General features: G+C 41.1%; 1 protein-coding gene across 10 annotated transcripts in view; it reads left to right on the top strand.

The window, feature by feature from the left end:
- Positions 1 to 1,536: 1,536 nt before the first annotated feature.
- Positions 1,537 to 17,971, top strand: part of EPC1 (enhancer of polycomb homolog 1) — a 51,514-nt gene continuing 35,079 nt past the window's right edge. For all 10 annotated transcript variants that reach the window (XR_012585426.1, XR_012585427.1, XR_012585428.1 and 7 more), the window contains exon 1: positions 1,537 to 2,129. Coding sequence is in view for 7 of the 10 variants with exons in the window: in XM_074574259.1 (XP_074430360.1) it covers positions 1,977 to 2,129 (153 nt within the window). In the remaining 3 variants the exon portion in view is untranslated. The remainder of the gene's footprint in view (positions 2,130 to 17,971) is intronic.

The raw sequence follows: 17,971 nt of genomic DNA on the forward strand, positions 1-17,971 counted from the left end.
AAGCTTTATTCTCCCTAGCAGCTGCCTTCTGCTGCATTACCCATTTGCAGTACAGACAGAATTTCCTGTCCCAGAGAGGTTGTGAAGCTAAATGGCTTGCAGGTGAAACAGTTTGGGAGACCTTTGGGGAAGTCAGGCATGCAAATAGTTGGCTTGCAACTGCTGTTAACAACTGCATCTAGCAATAGTTCATCCAGTGGCTAGGAGCTGGTTAAGGTTGAGAATGGTGGTATTACTATTAAAGAGGTGATGCAATTAAAAAAAAAAAAAAGGCTTCTGCTTCTATTATAGATATATCAGATTTTAAAAACTACTAAGCAAACCAAAGCTTTTCTAATGCTTTTGTTACATTTATGTCCTATTTCTGAAAGTTCTATTTCCCAGGAGTAATGTGATAGAGAACAAGTTCTGTCTACTGATTCTCATACAAGCACAAAACTACAATATTTTGCTTTAAAAGTAGAGGGGAAGCTTAAATTCAAACAAAACACAATTATCTCACACTTTTTAATGAACCTAAACATATCTTCAGGAAGGGGCATTTCTGATGTAACTATAGAACTAGAATTACGTTATAAGTTAATGCAAGAATGTAATATGTATAAGTACATGAAGGGTTCCTTAACTAGGTAGCTCTAGCATGGCCTGGGAGAAAGGGGTTTTGACACTTTTATGGCTGCGCTGTGACGACCCGGCCCGGCATGTGGAGACATTAACTGAGACTCTGAATTTCCTATTGCTTGCTTATAGCGGAATACTGCATCAATTTAATCAAATCACCGAGGCATAAATGAGCTTACCTAATGAGACACGCTCAAATTGGTTCTAACCTTTGCTTGTAGTGAGCTCGCTTGAACGGGTAACTGGTAACTTAAATCCAAGCAAGGGTTAAAGCGCTTCACGTGTCTGCACTTCGCTACGGGCCCAAGTTGCTGAAAGCCTCAGAGAAACAAGCTGGAAATACTGTTGTGGAGGTTCTCACGGTTCCTCGCGTTTTCAGGGAGGTGCCCGCGTTTCTCCTTCATTTAGCGCGAATGCGAACCCGGGGCGCTGATGCGGGGCGGGACCCGGCCGGGCGGGCAGGTGCTGCTGAGGGGTCCGGAGGTGCCGCCGCGGGGCTCGGGAGCGAGCCCCCTGAGGCGAGGAGCGCTTCTCCCTCCCCGGGCGGCCCCTCAGCCGTCCCGCAGCCGGGCCGCTCTGGGGGCCGCCGCCCTCGAGGGGAACCGGGCGGCCGGCTCGGGGTAAGTTCAGCGCTCGGGGGCGACCATCCTTCGGTGCGGCCCCCGGAGTGAGCGGAAAGCTCGGGACCGGCGCTCTCCCGCTCCTCTTCCCCGCGTTCCCTGTAGCTAGCAGGCTGTCAGGGAAAGGCGCTGCTCATTTTACCTCAGGGAAGGGGGACCGGGGGCCAGCCGAACCGCCTTGTCCCCACAGGCGCGGAGCCCGCCTTCCACGGCGCAGCTCCGACGTAGGCGGGCACGCTGGGGAACGTCCTGGCTGCACGCTGAGGAAAAGCTCCCCCGTTTCTCCCCCACTCCCCAGGCGAGCCGGGGTCCCGCGGGGAGCGGCGGCGCACGCCTCCCGGCCGCTCCGAGCCCTCCCGCGCTCCCGAGCCCGCGCGGCCGTGCCCGCGCTGCGCGCGCTCTCCCCCGGGCGGCGCTGTGCCCGCGCCCCTGCGCGATGCAGTGTGGGAATGGCTGTGGCGCTGGGGTTGGCTGAAAGAGGCGGCCAGTCGAGGTTTAATGTCCGCCATGTTGGCCGTGGCGTATTGAGCGGAGACGGAGCGGCGGAGGAGAGAAGCCAGCGCCCAGCCCAGCCGCGCCAGCCGGCGCCGCCGGGCCCCGTGTCGGAGCGCGCCCCGCCCTGCCGGGGGAGCCCCGGTCCCTCCATGAGAGCGCTCGGCGGGGTCCGGCTCTCAGCTCGGAGCGCTCTTGCTGTCGCCCCCCCCTCCCCAGCCGGAGCCGCCATCGCCGCCTAACATGAGCAAACTGTCGTTCCGGGCCCGGGCGCTGGATGCGTCCAAGCCGCTGCCCGTCTTCCGCTGCGAGGACCTGCCCGACTTGGCCGAATATGCCTCCATTAACCGGGCCGTGCCGCAGATGCCCACGGGCATGGAGAAGGAAGAGGAGTCGGTACGTGAGACCCCCCCCCCCCCCTCGGCCGGGTCCCTCCATCCCCCCCGCACCCGGGGCCCCCACCTTCGCCTCTGCGCAAGCACAAAATGGCCGCCATCTTCTCCCCGCTCTCCCCGCCCGCCGGGAGAGGGGGGGAGAACCTGGGGAGGGAAGGTGCCGAGCCCGGCGGCCCCTTACCGCGCCTTCCCCCTGCGCTTCTCTGCGACCCCCTCTGCCCCCCGCCCGGTCCCCGCCGGGGCTGGCGGCCCTGTCGCCGGGGCCCCCGAAAGGCACAAAGGGGGTCACGTGACACCGCGGGCGGCCGCCATTTTGTCTCTGGGTTCTTGGGCCGGGCCTGGTGCGGCAGCGGCGGGGAGACGGGCCCTGGCGGCGCTGCTGCCCGCGATGCCCCACCGGGTGGCGCTGCCGAGCCGCCCGCCGCCGCCGGGGGCGCGGGGAAGTTGTGGCTGCGGGCGCGGGAGCGCGCCTGGCGGGGGAGCGGGGAGGAACGGGCGGGCCCGGGGAGCCGAGCGGGGCCCGCTGCTGAAGCGTTGTCGCCTTTGCCTCCTCCTGACGGGTGGTGAGGCTCGGGCCGCCGCCGAACTGCTGCAGCCAGAAGTTAGCTCTGCCTTGCTAGTGTAGTTCTTATTTGCGGTCAGAAATAGAAGGTGGAAGGGTTTCTGTTTAGACTGAAAACCCCAGAAGCGCCTTCAGAGGCAGGTGTGATGTAAGTAAAATTGTGATGTTCACTATGCGGAAATACAGAAGTCAGTACTGAAGTACTACTCAAAGTAAGAAAATCCGAGTTTGGAGGCCGAAAATCTATCCCTTCCATCTCAGTTTTGCTGTCTGAGTGGAGAATGAAACTTAAACCGTTTCGAACTTCAGGATCACTTAATCATGCACTCAACACGTTCCAAGATAGGTATAACATTCAATAGTTGTTATTGCTGAAGACTCCTGCTGAAGTGGGTTATTTGTTATTTTCACTATTTGCAGATCTTTAGTTATTTGCTTATTATAATGTTTTCCACATATGTGCATTAAGCACAGCAAATAAGAGAGAACTGTAGAAATACAGTTATGTAAACAGGTTTTCAAATGTAGTGATAAGAACAAACATGGCAATTTCATAGTCTTGGGTTTTGCTAGCTGTCAGGCTTCCATTGTCCTTCAGGGATGCTCAAGGCCAGGTTGGATGGGGCTTTGAGCAGCCTGGTCTAGTGGGAGGGTCCCTGCCCATGGTAGGGAGGTTGGAATTAGATGATCATTAAGGTCCCTTCCAGCTCTAACCATTCTGTGATACTAAGATGATAGGCTGTAAGGTTCCTGTTTATATTTCTAGATGTAGCAAACTTTGAGTTACTTCTCTAAAACTTGAAATGCACTTACCTTCTTAAAACATAGTCTTTTCTTTGTGGCACTAAGTATTCGGTTAACTCTAACCGAATCTGTGAGTTTTTATGAAATGTCTTAGAATCATACATCATAGTCTTCAGGCTGAGTGATTTCTAGAGAGTAGTACTCTTTGCATGTTGTTGTTGTCTACATTCAGTAACTATTCTCTCAGCCTTTTCTAGTGTAACTGCCTACAGTTTTAACATAATTTACTATTTCCAAGTCCTGTGCAAGTCATAAGTTGCTTTAAACATCCACTAAAATGTACATTGTGAAGTGTGGGGGGTTTTTGTTGGTGGGTTTGGTTTTTTTTATGGTTTTGTTTTGGTGGTGTTTGCTTCCGTGAAATGAAGGTGCGTAGTAGTATTTAAGCAGTAGGCAGCTGTACTTAGATGCTTGTGTTTCTTTTGATGCAGTAGATGTGCTCTGAAACGGTATCTGTAGATTCTGAATATGAAAGAAAGCATCCTTAATTTCCACTTGTACCAGAATTTTAAATTTTGTTATGTTTGCTATGATGCTTGCTTGCTGAGGTCATTTCTCAGTTAAAGTAAGCAAGCGGGCATACATGCTTTTATTTATGTAGAAATGTCTGGTTGCTATCTTTCTCTTTTGCTGTTTGCCTGGCAGTTGCAAGTTTTCAGGCTAGAAAATTACATGGGGCAACTATATAGGCTCCATAAACCCAGAGATATATGTCCTGGCTAAGGAAAAGTCATGGGCAACAGAGTGTTAATTATAAGACTTGTTTCTGTGGTTAATGTGATGCTTTTGTTTACTAAATCTAGCTTTGAGGGTTAAGCTTCAGAACTGTAGATGTAAGTAGACACTTCCCACAGTTAAAGTTTACTCATGCCTTTGTTTTAAATATATGTGTACACATACAAACACACATCCCCAAGAAAAATTTGCCTGCCATCAGTAAACACAGGTGTTTTCCTGAGTCTTTTTTGTATATTCTTACATAAAATAGTTGATGTTAAACTCTTCCCCCTTCTTATTTCTGCAGACTTGCTAAGTTTCCTCCTTGCCTTTTGTTGCCCTAAAAAGCTTTCTCTTCAGTTTTACATAGGTGTTGACAACAGAGAGATGTGGTTGCTCACTAAAGTTACGGCAAACCTCACAGGTTTAATATCCCACTACATTCTGTTTCCCACACTTCATGCCATGGAGGATTTAGGAAAGTTGGGAGTTGTTTGTGTTACGTAGCACTTGAAGACTTGAGTTAGAGGTTTTTTTCCCTATTACTTACGAAAATAAGAGATATTTTGTATTACCCATTTCTTTACACGTAGATGGGAAAGTGTCCATAAGAATCTGGGGGGAGGGGGCAGGTTCAACTAGTGTCAACAGGCATTTATAACTATTTTATAAATAGAATTCTGACATTGCCTTGAGTTTTGCATAAATGTAATTTTAAATGAACACATATTTTGAGTTAAGAGTTCTCCTCTTGACTAAATAACTTTCCCTAGGGAAAAATGCAATCAAAGAGATTTAATATTCAAGCATCAAATCACAAGATATTTAAATGACTGATTAGTGTTTTGATGCACAAAAAGGAATCTATTTTCCTTCCCTTTCATTTTATCTTTCTCCCATCCTGTTCCTACAAAGAGTAAATACGGAAAATAGTACATCTTCGTTATTACAACTGGAAACTTCAGTTTAGCAGTCGTGTTCTCTGTAAGAGTCTTCTGAAGGAAAAACAATCTTGCTAAGTCGATCTGAGTTCTAAAATATGCAATTGATAAGAAGGATATAGTAACTCTTTAAAAAGAAGTGGCTGCTAGGGGCCTTAAAGTGATGTTAATTTTGTTAACAAGTAGAGTATACCTTTCTGCTTAGTAAGTCATGACTTCAGTTAGTGGTTTTGTTTGGAGGTGAAAGACTATAGTAAAAAGCTCCTTGGCATGCACACAGTGGTACTTGGAAGTTATCAACTGATACTGTGTTCTGACAGTTGGTTTAGCTCCCAAGTTTCTAGGGTAAACACATTGTGGCTGTTGCCAAGTCTGTTGCTAAATCTAAGAAACTAAAAACTATGAGGAGACGTATGCATCTCTAAAAAAGAAGAGCCTTCGAAATGTAATGGCATTTCTTATCCAACACTAAACATTCCCTGTATTACTCAAAATCCTGTTTTTGAGCAAAACATCCTTAGCACTGTAATTCTGAGAACTAGACAACAGACCACTGTTAATAATACAGTAATGTCCGTTTGGCTAACAAGTCCATTTTAATTTGTAACTGCCTGAAATAAAGTAGATGGATTGGATTTGTTTATCCTTTGTCAATGATTTTTTTTAAAGGTGTTAATTTGTGTGGCCTGTTGTTTTGTGTTTTTGAGGGGGGGTGTTGCGTCTCTTTTTCTTGAATTGGAAATTCAGATTCTAGACTGAAAGGAGACAGCTGGAAAACCAGAGCAGATAGTTATTTGAAGTAAAATGCTTTACTGAAAAAAATAAGACAGACTGAAGCTTTTTGGAAATATTCAGTAACTTATGTTTCAGAAAGAAAGTATGCCTAGCTTTATGGGCGTCCTAGATTTGATGGCCGGCCTTCAGTCAAACCAAGGAAAACTACGCTTGTTTTCCCTTCTTTTTTCTAAAAAGAAAGGAGATAGGACACACACTGTATTCCCAGGCTCTAGGTTCTCTTAGATAAAAAAATAGAAACTTAGGGGGGTTTTGATTGAGACTTTGTAGATAACTTAAAAAAAAGGCGTTCAGAAAATTATTGTGAATATCATTGGTTTGTTGTGTTTGGGTTTTTTTCAGAGTTAAGGAAAAAGCAAAAAGCCATGTGTTTGAAGTACCTCATATCAACATTTTTAAGGCATATTTAAAATGCCAGGAAGTGTGAAATTCTTAGCTGAAGCAATGCCTCAACAAAGATTAGTGTGTGAGCAGAGATACTTTTAAAGTGTCCTGGTGTACATCAGAGAAATGAATTGTCTAAATAGGAAAATACGGATATGTTGACGACATTTCCATAACTAATCACAGTGCCGTGGGTATGGGAATTAGGGGTTGAGGGATTTTTTTGTTACATTTTTTCCTTGAGTGAGTTTGTTATCCTCATGTAAATGCTGATATTACTGTGGCCATACTAAGGTTTTGGTTGTTACATTTCTGTTTAGTCTTGTGCATGTTCAAGTTTGTTTAGGTTTAGATGCACATTTTCTGTCAGGTAAACTTTACTAAATCCCGGTGTCTCTGTCCTTGGTGTTGAGGCAGCGGAGAGAGAGAATCGAGTGGTGAGAGGTCCTGTTACTTCACTGTATTACTCTTAACTCCCTCTTCTAAATAAGACCATGGTCCAGTGGTTAATCTTTGTCCTCATCTTAACTCTGGAGTAGCAGCTTTCTTGTTCTACAAGATTTCTGCCAGACTGATGCACTATGTGGAGTTCTGTTCTTAAGGTTCAAAGTTTAAAAAAGCTTGCTTTCTAATTTTAGTTAGTGTTGCTAGTGGCAGATAGAAGAATTAAGCACCCAGAGGCTGAAATTTTAAGCTCATATAAGTTCATTCAGTTCTTACTGTTTTCCTTTGTATATGTGTTATGATGTAACTAACAGGTTGCGTGGAAGGTGGAATTAAGTCTGTATGCGCAATTGTCATCTGTAAGTACTGTCATACTGCGTTACCTGGTATTTGAGCAAACTGTTGAAATAGTTTAAAATGTACTTTTGATCTCTTTAAATCCACAGTTGTAGTTGTCTTCCCTGCCTTAGCTTTGGGGATGTTTAAGAAAATCTTATTTGGTAAAATTTCATTATAAGACATAATTTTATTTTTTTTTGCTGATATCAGCATGAATTGTCATTATTTGCTAAATGCTATGAAAACCCTGGTGAACATAACCCAATGTTCATTCAAATGCTTCGGAACACCTTAAACGTATATAATACAATGTTTCTTAATGTACCAAAGCACTGCTTGGTTAATTTCCCATTTACCCAGTTTGGGTAGGCTCAAGGATCACATCCTCTCCATAAAACTGCCTTGAGCACAGCTACCTTAGATCTCTTCCAAGCAATACCTGTTCAGAAAATATGCCTTTCTCTTCCCAAATCTATGCTGGAGGCATTGGGAAGCTACCGTGTCTGGATTTTCTTGCTGCTGAAACAGCTGCTTTTACCTTATCAAGGAAAAAAGCTGTCAAGGAATGTACAAGAAAGGACCTATATATTGTCATCTAAGACATGATGAATTTAAAAATGTGTGAAGTAAGCGTATAGCTGAGGTGTAGCAAGTAACTGTATGAATGGTCTTGAATTACACACATACATTTCACTAAAGGTCCAATAGTCTTTTTTTTTGTTCATTACATTCTTGGAAGTTTAAGGAACTGCATTCTCTGTGTGCCTCCTAGAAGTATGTAACTGAACTGCATTCAGTTTTGGGCCTCTCACTACAAGAGGGACATTGAGGTGTTGGAGCGTGTCCAGAGAAGGGCTACAAAGCTGGTGAGGGGTCTGGAGGACAAACCTTATGAAGAACGACTGAGGGAGCTGGGGTTGTTTAGCTTGGAGAAGAGGAGGCTGAGGGGAGACCTTATCACCCTCTACAACTACCTGAAAGGAGGTTGTAGAGAGATGGGGGCTGACCTCTTCTCCCTGGTGACAAGTGATAGGATGAGAGGAAACGGGTTCAAGTTACGTTAGAGGAGGTTTAGATCGGATATTAGGAAACATTTTTTCACTGAAAGGGTTATTAAACATTGGAATAGGCTGCCCAGGGAGGTGGTGGATTCACCATCCCTGGAGGTGTTTAAAAAAAGGGTAGATGGGGCACTTAGGGACATGGTTTAGAAGTGGCTTTTGTCAGGGTAGGTTAAAGGTTGGACTCGATGATCTTAAAGGTCCCTTCCAACCTCAGCAATTCTATGATTCTATGATTTTCTGCTAATTGAACAACTGTTTACTCTTAAGTACTCTTAAAATAACCACTACCTTGCTGATGCACAATTCACTGTTACTAAGTGTTTTAGAATCTCGTAGGGGCAATCAGAATTATATGAATGTGAAATCATAACACGTACTGTCACTGAATCATCACTTCTAAGTCTGGATTTTATTTCACTGTAAAGTTTTTAGCGTACTAACGGAAGAGAATCTGCATGTCACTGTCACCCCCAGCCGCCAGTTGTAGAATTCAAGTATAATCTTAAAACAGATGAACTGAACTCCTTTAGTGGTCTCTTCTTAGACTAGGAGAGCTGAAACGTTAAAGGATCTGGAAGTAAATGGGGAGAGTAGAGGCAGGTTGTTTTGCATACTGTTTGATTCAGGAGTCCTCCAAACTGGAAGAGTATTGCTTCTTGTTTATCTCATGTTCCCCCTTGTCCGGCTTTTCTGTTTGCTCATAGTAGGAGGAATTAATTTTATATACCAGTCTAATCTTTTTTTTGTGCTTAATTTTAAACCCACTTAACTTGTAGATTAGATTCCTAAAAGCATACGTGTTTGATAATTTCGTAGGAGGGGAACAGAGGAACAAGGGCTTGTTGCAATTTTGTTTAAAGCAATGGTCTACAAACACCTCAGTTCAGAGCTGGAAGAGGTTTTTATGTGAGCTCATATAATGGCCTTAATTTTACCTTTTAGTTTGATATTGAGCTTAGTAACTTACTTCACATATATCTCTGTGAAAAAGATCCGTGATCCTTAGCCAGAGAATTTTGAGAGGGGAAAAAAAAAAGTGACAGCTCACCACAAACAGCCAAATTTCAAGTGTAAGAAAACTCCCATGCCATGTCAAAATATTCAGGTGATGAAAAGTTTTTTTCCATCTCTCTCTCTGTGCCCAGCTCCCAGCTATTTAGTAATAGTGGCAGCTTACTGGATATTTTCACCTTCAGTTATACCAAAGCTCTCTGTTCCATTGTGCTTAATGTTGGAAGGTATTCTGTACACCTGAACATTCATGCAAATTAGGAAGTTTGGCTGATGATGAGAAGTAGCTTCTATAGTGAGCAATTTATGCACTGTCTCTGACTACCTAAAGAAACTGGTTAATTCTGTAGTATGAAACCCATCTGTGTTTTCCTTTTGAAGTCAGATGGATAGTGGTGGCGTAGGCTTCTATTACAGATGGGTGGAATTTGTTGAGGCTGGAATGAGATTGCCCATCCCAATTTGAAATCAGAAGCAAAACTTATCATGTTCATCTAGGAACAAGTACAGACCATACCTCTGGGATTTGACAACTTCCTGGAAGCTAGCAGTTCTGTGTAAAAGTTTAGGAACCACAATAGCCTGTTGTTATGCCACAGAGAAGTCAGGCACTAACATGAAGTTGTGAGCAGGGGACTGCCATGGCAGATAATGTGATGTTAGTTCTGTATATGGTGTCAGTTACACATGTAATAATGGTGAAGGTGTACATGTCATACTCTGAAGTAATGTTGAAAATACTTAAGATTTCAGAAAATAATGAGAAGAGTTAGTTGATCATCAGTGCCTTATGCAGGTCAGAGGCTTCTCTGGGAAGTCCAAATTCTTTTTTGAAATGATATGAATTGAAATATGAATTAGCAAACACACTTTCGAACAATCTTAACGTGTAACATTTACGGTCTAGGCGGAGGACGTTCTTCTTCTAGTTTGTTTATTGCCTATATAAGTTTTATATGTATAAAAAAAGCAGTTTAATTCCTCCTAAAAAAGCTGTTCCAGAAAAGCTAGATGTAGACCAGTCTTAAGGAATTATTCTGAAGTATGCATACTCAAATTGTTTCTAACCTTTTCTTGGTAATTGCACAAAGAGAAGACATGTAACAGCAGTGGCTTTACTCGTAGCAGTTAACTACGGTGAGACCAATTGTTCATGTTCAGGCTTAAAGACAAAAAAAGGTTAGCCTTACTTAGTACTGTTATTTACAGTGAGGATGGTTAACCACTGGAAGAAATTAAAAATATCTCTCCTATTATTTACATTAAGACTGGAGGGGGGAAAAATCTCACAAACGTGACTTTGTTAGCGGTATCCTTAATAGCACAAGAAGGAATACAACTGGCAGGGTTTTGGATTTAAAGGAGAGGAGCTTATGTCAGGGTAAACTGTGAGTAATTTTAAGGCCAGGCTTGTATGGAGAGACTTTGCCTCCGGGGAATCTTCACAACCTGTCTTAAAGAGGAGCCTTGTAAGGTTATCTTCCTGACTTTTTCAGATTTGATCTATCATGTGATGGATTTCAGCGAAGGATCAGGTATTAATTGTATACAGTAAAATGTTAATAACATTAGTAATGGAAATGGGGAATAATTCAGTAACTTTAATGTTTGAGGATCAGGGTGACATGGCATTATTTTTCTTTTCATTTTAATAGCTAATGTCCTGCATTATATTCCAGTAAACTTTTAAGTTATTCACAGGCACCTGCCTAATATTAATTTGTTTCAGGTAGGAAAAAAGTGCAATGTGGCAAGCCCTTAAATCCGCTAATGTTTTCTTTGAGTAGATCACTTTCTTTGTCCCTGTCTCAGTATTTGTGCCTTAATTATATAATTATATTCCTCATATATGTATATGCAATTATTTCAATATAAATTTATAAAGAGTATTCAGTGTGAGTTTTGAATACCTGTAAGTTAATACATTACTTTTTCAAGTCTTTGTTTTAAAGGAGAGCGTGTGTGTATTTGTGTGGGAGTCTGCTCTGGTAGAACAGAATACTTTAATTCTCTGGTCTTCAGTCTATGTAGTAAGTTATGTGTTCTTTTTCCACTTCATTTCCACTTTCTACTTGTAAGAGGAAAAACTAGCTTTAACATCAAGGAATGCATCAAATGTCTAATGCGTCAGAATAAAAATGCTGGCTGCTGCTTTTGTATCTGTATGTATTCTCTTCCTGCTTAATAAGCCTTTACGTACACCTTGCTCTTCCTTCCACCAGTGTGTGTGGTTTTCTGTGTATTCAGCTGTATGTACATTCAAGGCCTAACCCTGTTCTGGGAGGATCTTTCTGGTTAAACAAATAGGTGAAGGTGAATTGAGGATGGAATAAAAGTTTGAAAACTTCCTGGTCTGTCAGTCTCTTCAAGCACAGGTAGTTTGAGTGAGAGCGGAAACTATCCTCTTAAGGTTTAAGTACCACTCTTAAAGATTTGTTTCCTTTATATTTAATCAGGAGTTAAGAAATTCATGCTTTTTGAATTTGAAGCTTTCAAGAGGGTGGTGTTGGAAAGGATTGCTTTCCAACATCTGTTTACATTCATACCTTTATACCTATTTAATGGCTTCGAGGTTGTTCCTTCCTGGTTGTAAGTAGAAATTAATTACAGATCTTGTAGCCTGTCTGTAAGGTGTACCAAGCTTAAATTTGAGGAGAGAGAGTTGTAGCAAAGGCTGCCCTATATATACATTTAATGCTGCTGTCCCTTTTCTGTTATAATTTGAAGGGCTGTAGTAGAATAGACAGAATAGAATAGAGTATTTCAGTTGGAAGGGAGCTACAATGATTATCTAGTCCAACTACCTGACCAGTTCAGGGCTGACCAAGTTAAAACATGTAATTGAGAGCATTGTCCAAATGCCTCTTAAACACTGACAGGCTTGAGGCATCAGCCACCTTCTCAGTAAAGAAATGTGAGTCTTCAGGTGGCTCACTGATGAGGTGTCCAACTCAAAGCATGGAAGGTGTTAGCATGGAAAGCTGAATTCTGCATAGGCTTCTGTCTCCAGATTTTCCCTTTCAAAACTTGAGGATTTTGTACAAGGCTGTGTTGTCATGAAAGTGTAATCCTTGTGGGTTAAAGATGCAGAACTTGTTTTGGAAAGGGAAGAACAGTGCAAGTTACTTTGCCAAACTGTGTCGATCTGTAATGAGTCTCACCCAAAATGTATTTCTTGGCATAGGTATGTAAACACTCGACATAACTTGATTTGTTTACTTTTCTGTCTGTGCCATTATCAACCCCCATGTTAGTCTGTCTACATAGTAGGTGTCATCTTCTCTTCCAAGCATTTCCCAAGATTAATTATTTGAAATGTCCTGTTCTCTTGTGTTTTCAAATTCTCTAGTTTTGTTTCCCTTCTCAAGTTTCTTTGAACACTGATGATAAAATCATATTCTTGGTTTCCCCTGTGCCTTTATGTTTTGTGTAAGAAATGCAGCTTTTAATTGTGGTAAATGTACACCCCCCACTCCCAATCCTGTATTAGTATTTCAGCAGGATGTGTCCTGTGTGCCTTTTTGATACTTGATTTTTCTCACTACTTGAAGTACAAGAAAAAGAATTCTGAAAAGAGTGTCAGAAAATAGGAACTGACTTCAGGAAGAAGATTTTACAGTATTGTGGTCTGATTTACAGTATTTACAATTCACTAACCTAGATATATCTCAGAAGAGAGCTGAATTTAAAACAACAGGGTTTTTTTTTATTGGAAAGTTTGGGAGTAGGGCTACAGGTAAGAGACAATTTGAGTTTGAGCCCTGCAGAGTTTTTGTATTTTATGTGGTTACTGGAATTCTTTAAGTGAGTTACTTCTACAAAACTGTTGGATCCTTCAGATGCTTATGGATAAATTCATGGACTGTCTTCTGTTTCTCAACGATTTTTTAATTTTTTTACTATCACTTTCTTAGCCAAACAGTATGACCTTGTTTGGCCTTTTCTTGCTACTTATCTTTGTTTTGATAGAAGAAAGTTATGATTAATCTTGGTGCACTAGCTCTGCTTCCTGATGAGGATGCTGTGGTCTTAAACTAGGCTAAGTACTATATGAGACTGTTGAAATGTTAGGACTAAAGGTAGTTCAGTATTCACAGTCCATCTTGGGCAACTAATGTATTTCACCAAGCTAGAACTTCAAAAAAACTTGAAGCTAAGTCAGTAGGTAAGACTTCATTTTCTTGCAGTTTGTATGAAGGGAAAGAACTTGAGCTACCAAAACTGAAGTGAGCCAGCTTCCCTTTTTTTTTGTCAGTAATGTAAGGTTTGTTCACTGCGAAAAAAGTATGTGTGGGAAATTAATGAAACATACATATCTACAAAGTGCCTCTGCCTAAAAAAAAATCTTTACTGGAACTGTAGGGTAAGAGTGGCTAACAGAGCTGCCTGTTGCATGTTCATTCTCTCAGCCTTCCTCTGAAGGGAGAGGTATTTGATGTGTCTTGTCTTGAGAAGATATTTAGAAATTTGCTTCATGATAGCTAAATATTGAAAGCAAAGTTGGCATGTCTTGGTCTGGAACAGAAGGGGGTGAGGGTTTTTTGATGATCTTCAGGGCTTTATTGGAGGAAGTTGTTGCAGTTAATGCATCCACCCTTACGTCTGGCCTGGTTCTCCATAGCATCTTTATTTTTACTATGGAGAGACCTTGAGCTGGTAGATGGTAGTTAAATGTTGTCTTTGGGAGCTTTATCTGGCTTTTAGGTACATCTTACTTTGGCTTGTATTAAATTAAATTGTAATTTCTCTGGTATAATTTTCTGGAAAAAAATAATTTGAAGGTTTTCCAATGTTAGTCTTTGCATCAGTATCATTGTCATGTCTCTCAGCAATGTAAGTTTGACCTCTTACGTGACCTGTGCTCAAGAGAACTCTGGATAAAAAGCACTTTTTTATTTAATAGAGAAAGGAAAGATGTAACAATAAATTTACTGGAGAGAGTTTCTTATCCCAGGCTGTTTTGCACTGTGGTCAGAAGTGGATGTACAGTTTGCTTCTGTGTTTATACTGGATGTTTGTCGTGGTTTTGTGGTTTATTCCCACCGTTAACTGGGAGCGTGTATGTTAAGCTGCGGTTTAATTTCTCTTCAGGTGGTCATAGAGCTAAATTCTAGCTAAGAAGTGTACTCTGTGGATTGTTTCAGTACTTTGTTCTTTCACACTTGTTAAATGTGAATTACGCATTCTCATTGCCTGAGACTGCTAGACAGTATTTATTGCTGAGGATTTGAAGGAAGTCAGACCACCACTTTAGCAGATGGCACTGTCTGCACAGGTGGAATTGAAATTTGAGGTCCTAAGCCAGCTTTTGGCAGCAGTATTGTTTCCAGGGATGGAGAGAACATCATTTTACTTAGACTTACAGTTACTGAACTAATTCTACTTGGTCAAGTCTTTGTCATAATACTGAGTAGATGGAGGAAGTAGGAATACATTGTCTTGTGGATAGCTAGAAGTGCTTCATAGGGTAGTTCCCTTTAACTTAGCAACTGGGAAAGGAATATAACCTAATGAAGGAAAAAGTCGTACAATACCATGTGTTTGAGAACTTCAAGTAGTTAGTTGCCAGAAGCGTGCTGTCAGAAATAACCAAAGATGCAAAAGAAAAAAAGTTGGAAAACCTTTTAGGTGTCTTCGAGCTATTATTATAAAAAGCTCTGAAGTATTAGTCTTGAAGACTTTTCTTTCCAGTTTCAGTGATGTGTTGATAAACCTAAGGGAAACTGTCCCCACAACATTGGGGCTTAAGTGTCATCCTAAGTACCATAGAGACCTCTTTGTGATAGCAAACTGTGGCGAGTACTTTGTCATCTCCGTTAGAATTTCTTGTTAACAATGCATTTTATGTTTATGCCTAGTTTTTCTCACTTTGCATTATAGCGTTGATTTTGCTTTCTATTGATCAGTGCTTTTTATCAATCATTTACTATTTGGTCCTTTGTTTTCAGCAAGGTGGAAAAAATGCAGGAGTCGTATAGAATGATGAGACCATTTAATGTGATAAGCCATATGAAACTGAGGCTGTATTTGGTAATTTAAAAGCATACCATGTTAGGCGCTCTGAATTTTGTTCTCTAAGAGTGTATGCAGTGTCAAGTTGATGTTTTTCAAGATAGGATGTGCTAAATAATTTTTTTATAATACACTCATTAACAGCAATATAGCTAAAATAGTCCTTACACAGAAGGGACATGATGAAGTCATGCAAAGTACAAAATCTCACTTGCAACCTCTGGTAGTTTACATGGCACTAGGTGGTGAGAGGGAGGGGTAGGATGGCTACTGTAATGGGATATTTTCTGAAGTCCTGTAAATGGGTTTCTCTGCTGCTATGTGGGCTATGTTCTTGGACTCAGCGTTTGAGAAGGGCACAAAGCACTCTCTAAAATGTCTATTATGCTTCAGAATATTAATTTATATATTATATAGGGACATTAAATCATGGATATTCATACCACTGAAACTTTATTCTTCTGTAGCCAGGAATTGCCCATTAAGAATCAGTAGCAGTCTGCAGCTGCATATGTGGTGGAGAAGCAGGCAGCTCTGTGTTGTGACTCTGTGTTATGATGGAGTTCAACTGTTCTGCCTGTAAGAGGTGGAGGAAATATGGTGTACTTAATTTGTGTTGTGGGCAGAGGCTTTTTACTAATGCAGTCAATATAAACAGTGAAGACCTAATGAGTGATGGAAAAGATGAGGGGGTTTTGTGTTGGGGTTGGTTTTTTGGTTTGTTTTGTTTCTATAAATGAAGGTCATAAACGGACTTGAATGCTGTGTAAGTGAAAGGTGTTAAAATGCCGCTTCAGTGGTGGTGAAACCAAAAAACTTGGCTGGGATAACATTGCCATTGTGACCTGAACTAACTGACTCTGTCTCCTTGTAAATCACTTTCAGTAGTCCTGTTTTGTCCAGTCAGACACTTACCTCTCACATTGCAATGCATTGACCTTGCGATCATTAAGGAAATGCTTGTCCTTATAGTAAACCTTTCCCATTCACCCCTGTTCTTTCTTCTTTCCTCACCTCCTCCATATGGCTTTACTGTGGTTTTTTTACCTTAGTTGTTCACTGTTTATACCAGCCTTAAAAACAGTTTGATCATAATGGCACAAATTGCATGAATTTGAAATACTAGTCTGTCTTTTGTTTTTAAAGGCAATCTAAATAAAAGTGAAGATTACAAGACACCAAGAACAGTTGACCTATAAAGAATAGTGATTTAGTGCCTGACTCATAGTGCATGTAGCACTTTGTCATTCAAAACATTTTTACTGATCAGGAAACTTAAGTTGGCATTTAGTCTGAGCCTTTCAGCCTGACACGGATCTCCGCTCTAGGTAGCGTCTTTGTCCGTTCAAATGTAGCAGTGTTCATTTTAAGCCAAGAAAAGTGGCTAAATCTGTAGATTTGCAAACTGAAGACTGATACCTGCAGCAGGAAACACATAAATAAATTTATCACAGTGGCGTGTAGTCTTTGGAAGATCTATTTTAAGTTCTTCAGTATTGCACCTGTCACTGTCACTACTGAAGAAGCACTTTTCCATCTTTGTGGCATCAGATCTGAAATTCTGATGATCTGTTGTGTGTTGTGAATACAGAAGCTAGAGCAGTTTAGTTGAAAGGTATTGGTAGGATTTACTTGAGTTTTCGTTAACATGTTTTGATAAAACTTAGTTCTATACTAATTGCTGGGTAGATTTCTTTACTAGATGCCTTAAGCAGTATAACTCTTGAATATGTCTCTTCTAGCATTTGTACTTTTAGGGGGGGTTCTTTAGTTTTCTCAAAAGTCTTAGCAGCTCTCTTGATACTTTGCCGTCTTTGTACATGAAAAAGCCTCTTCTTAAGAGTTAGAAACTGCAATGTGTGGGTTGATTTCTTTTTCTTTCTTGTAACAAAAGTTGTGATTGGGCAGAATATGAAATGGGAACTTTGATACCATTGACAATGTGACAGTTATCAAGGGCAAGGTTAGGTACACTCTTGCCAGCCTGTGCATATTTACGCAGCTCACGTTTCTACTCATCCCTATGTGACAGTTTATTTCATTCTGTGTTATACAAAAGAATAAAGTACTTAAAATGCAGGTATCGTGGAGTCTACAAAAGTGTGCATGTTTAACAGACTAGCTTTTAGTCATTACTATGATTCACCATGTGCCTTTTCTACAGACTTTATTTCTTCCCTGTAGCACTGAAATGGATAGTGCTAAAAGGGTTTTTTGTTTGCTTATTTCTGAAATCAGAAATAAGCTTGATAGTTTAAGGTTATGCTCTGGAAACTTCTTTAGTTTGGATTTTTTAACTGGACTGTTGTATATGAGCTTTTTATATGGAACGTGCGTGTGACTTCTTAAAAGGTGCGTAGATTGTTTAAGTTGTTATGGAAACCTTCTTTTTGGTTGTCTGACATGAGCTGCTGAGCCTTAACTCGTAAATGAATAAATTTAGACAAATGTTGATACTTGGTTTTCATGATAATGGTTTTGATGTTTTGCTGTCCCCACAGAACTTGAATACTGTAAAATGTTCAGTATATATATCAATCAAGTTCTATTATATTTAAATGTGAATGACTGCTTGAGGTAATGAAACTGTACTTTACAAAAGAGGTAGTTAAACCTGACAAGAATGTTGTACAAACGAAGCAATCTTACGGAAAGGTAGAGTTGTTGTAGTTTTGTTTGTTACTGTGTAAGCCCCATGGCTTACTCACTGATTTGTCTTTTTTTTCTTATTTTTTTGTTCATCTGCCTTTTTTCCCCCAACCAGAAATAA

This window comes from Larus michahellis, chromosome 2 (assembly GCF_964199755.1).
Source record: "Larus michahellis chromosome 2, bLarMic1.1, whole genome shotgun sequence".
Taxonomy (NCBI): Eukaryota; Metazoa; Chordata; class Aves; order Charadriiformes; family Laridae; genus Larus; species Larus michahellis.